This window comes from Rhinatrema bivittatum, chromosome 16, assembly GCF_901001135.1.
Source record: "Rhinatrema bivittatum chromosome 16, aRhiBiv1.1, whole genome shotgun sequence".
In the NCBI taxonomy this organism is placed as follows: Eukaryota; Metazoa; Chordata; class Amphibia; order Gymnophiona; family Rhinatrematidae; genus Rhinatrema; species Rhinatrema bivittatum.
This window is the reverse complement of record NC_042630.1, coordinates 63,141,096-63,142,823: the sequence shown is the minus strand read 5'-3', so window position 1 is coordinate 63,142,823 and position 1,728 is coordinate 63,141,096. Positions and strand designations below refer to the sequence as shown.

Below are 1,728 nucleotides of genomic sequence, written 5' to 3'. Positions count from 1 at the left end.
TGTAGAATGAATCTGTTATGTTTGAATTTCTGTTGTGGAGTATCTCTGGTACTTGCCTAACTCCATTGTAGAGTGCAGTATAATCATTTTTTTAAATAATTAAAATAAATAAATAAGCTTGTATCACCTGTCTCTCCATACTATGAAATTCTGTTATGTGATAAGTTCTTCTGTATATCTTTTAATTTGTTTTTTATAAGCATACTTTACAAGTATTTCAAATGTACTTTTTGTACAATTATTTACCTGTTTTAAGATGTATCTTTGTGATTCTGTGAGTGTTTGATATGTACACAAAATCAAATAACTTTTAATACACAACCGTGTTATTTCTGTGAATGTATTGTTGCATTATTCTATGAATCTTTAATTATGTAACTGTAATTCCTTTTGAAATTGTTTTCTGCTTCTTACAAGATTTCTATTTTATTTTCTTCTCTTCTTCCATACCTCAGCACACAATAAATGAATACAGGAAAATGGGAAATCGCACTGTTGTGACAGAATTCCTGTTTCTGGGATTCTCAGAGTTCCCAGATCTGCAGCTCCCCCTTTTTGCTCTCTTCTCACTCCTCTACCTGATGGCCGTGCTGGGGAACCTCCTCGTTATCTGCATAGTATGCACTGATCGACACCTGCACACCCCCATGTACTTCTTCTTGGCCAACTTGTCCATCCTTGATATCTCTTCCCTGACAGTCACTGTGCCAAAACTATTGGCAATTATTCTGATGCAGAGTAATACCATATCCTTCATTCAATGTATTATACAGATGTATTGTTTTTCAGTCTCTGTCGAGGTAGAATTTATGCTTCTAACAGCCATGGCGTATGATCGTTATGTTGCAATATGCAATCCTCTGCGTTACACCATCATCATGAATAAGAGGGTCTGTACTCTTCTGGCAGCTGTCACATGGGTAAAAGGTTTATTGGAGCCATTGCCACATATTTTGATTATATCCCAGTTTTATTACTGTGACTCCAATGTAATTAATCACTTCTTTTGTGATTTCACAGCACTGCTGGAACTTTCCTGCACAGATACCTCAATCATTCAACCACTCACTTATGCAGCATTGGTTTTCACAACCATTATCCCATTTCTCCTAATCCTGACATCCTACATGTTCATCATCTCCACCATCCTGAGAATTCGTTCTATAGAGGGGAAAAGGAAGGCCTTCTCCACCTGCTCCTCCCATTTTACAGTCATCATTCTGGCATATGGGACTATGATAGGAGTGTATGTACAGCCTAGTTCAGAGGAATTTGTGAAATCAAATAAGTTGGTTACCGCATTGTATGTAGTCATTCTCCCATTGTTAAACCCTCTTATTTATAGCTTGAGAAGCAAAGAGTTAAATGCATCTCTGACAAAAGCCATAAGGAAGAAGTCAACATTATTAGCCACTGACACTTTTAGAAGCCCTGCACATATTTGTAAAGGATCTGGATGGTTTTGAGTTCAGTCATGAGAATATAACAAATGATTACCAATCAGGCTTAGCTTTTCTGAATTGCATTAATCTGAATGTATTTAATTTATTGATACAGCCAGCATTAGAAGCACTATAGAAAATATATAGTGGGAAAAGGTGTGCCAGGAACCAACATTGAATTACTGCTCGCTCCTCCTAGTCATACCTATGCAGTAAGGTTAAAAGCCTTCAATATTTAATGTAATGTCCATGTGCTATTATTTGGGGTCATCTGGGCTGGCTGGGA

The 1,728-nt window shown here is 36.9% G+C and overlaps 1 protein-coding gene across 1 annotated transcript; it reads left to right on the top strand.

Moving 5' to 3' along the window:
• Window positions 1-479: 479 nt before the first annotated feature.
• LOC115077775 (olfactory receptor 2AP1-like) lies at window positions 480-1,466 on the top strand. Its single transcript, XM_029580061.1, has one exon. It carries the CDS (start codon window positions 480-482, stop codon window positions 1,464-1,466), a length of 987 nt encoding a protein of 328 aa, XP_029435921.1.
• The last annotated feature ends 262 nt before the right edge of the window (window positions 1,467-1,728 follow it).

Bases quoted from the DNA above. Each gene is read 5' to 3' on its own strand.
- LOC115077775 (XM_029580061.1), top strand. From the start codon at position 480: ATGGGAAATCGCACTGTTGTGACAGAATTCCTGTTTCTGGGATTCTCA.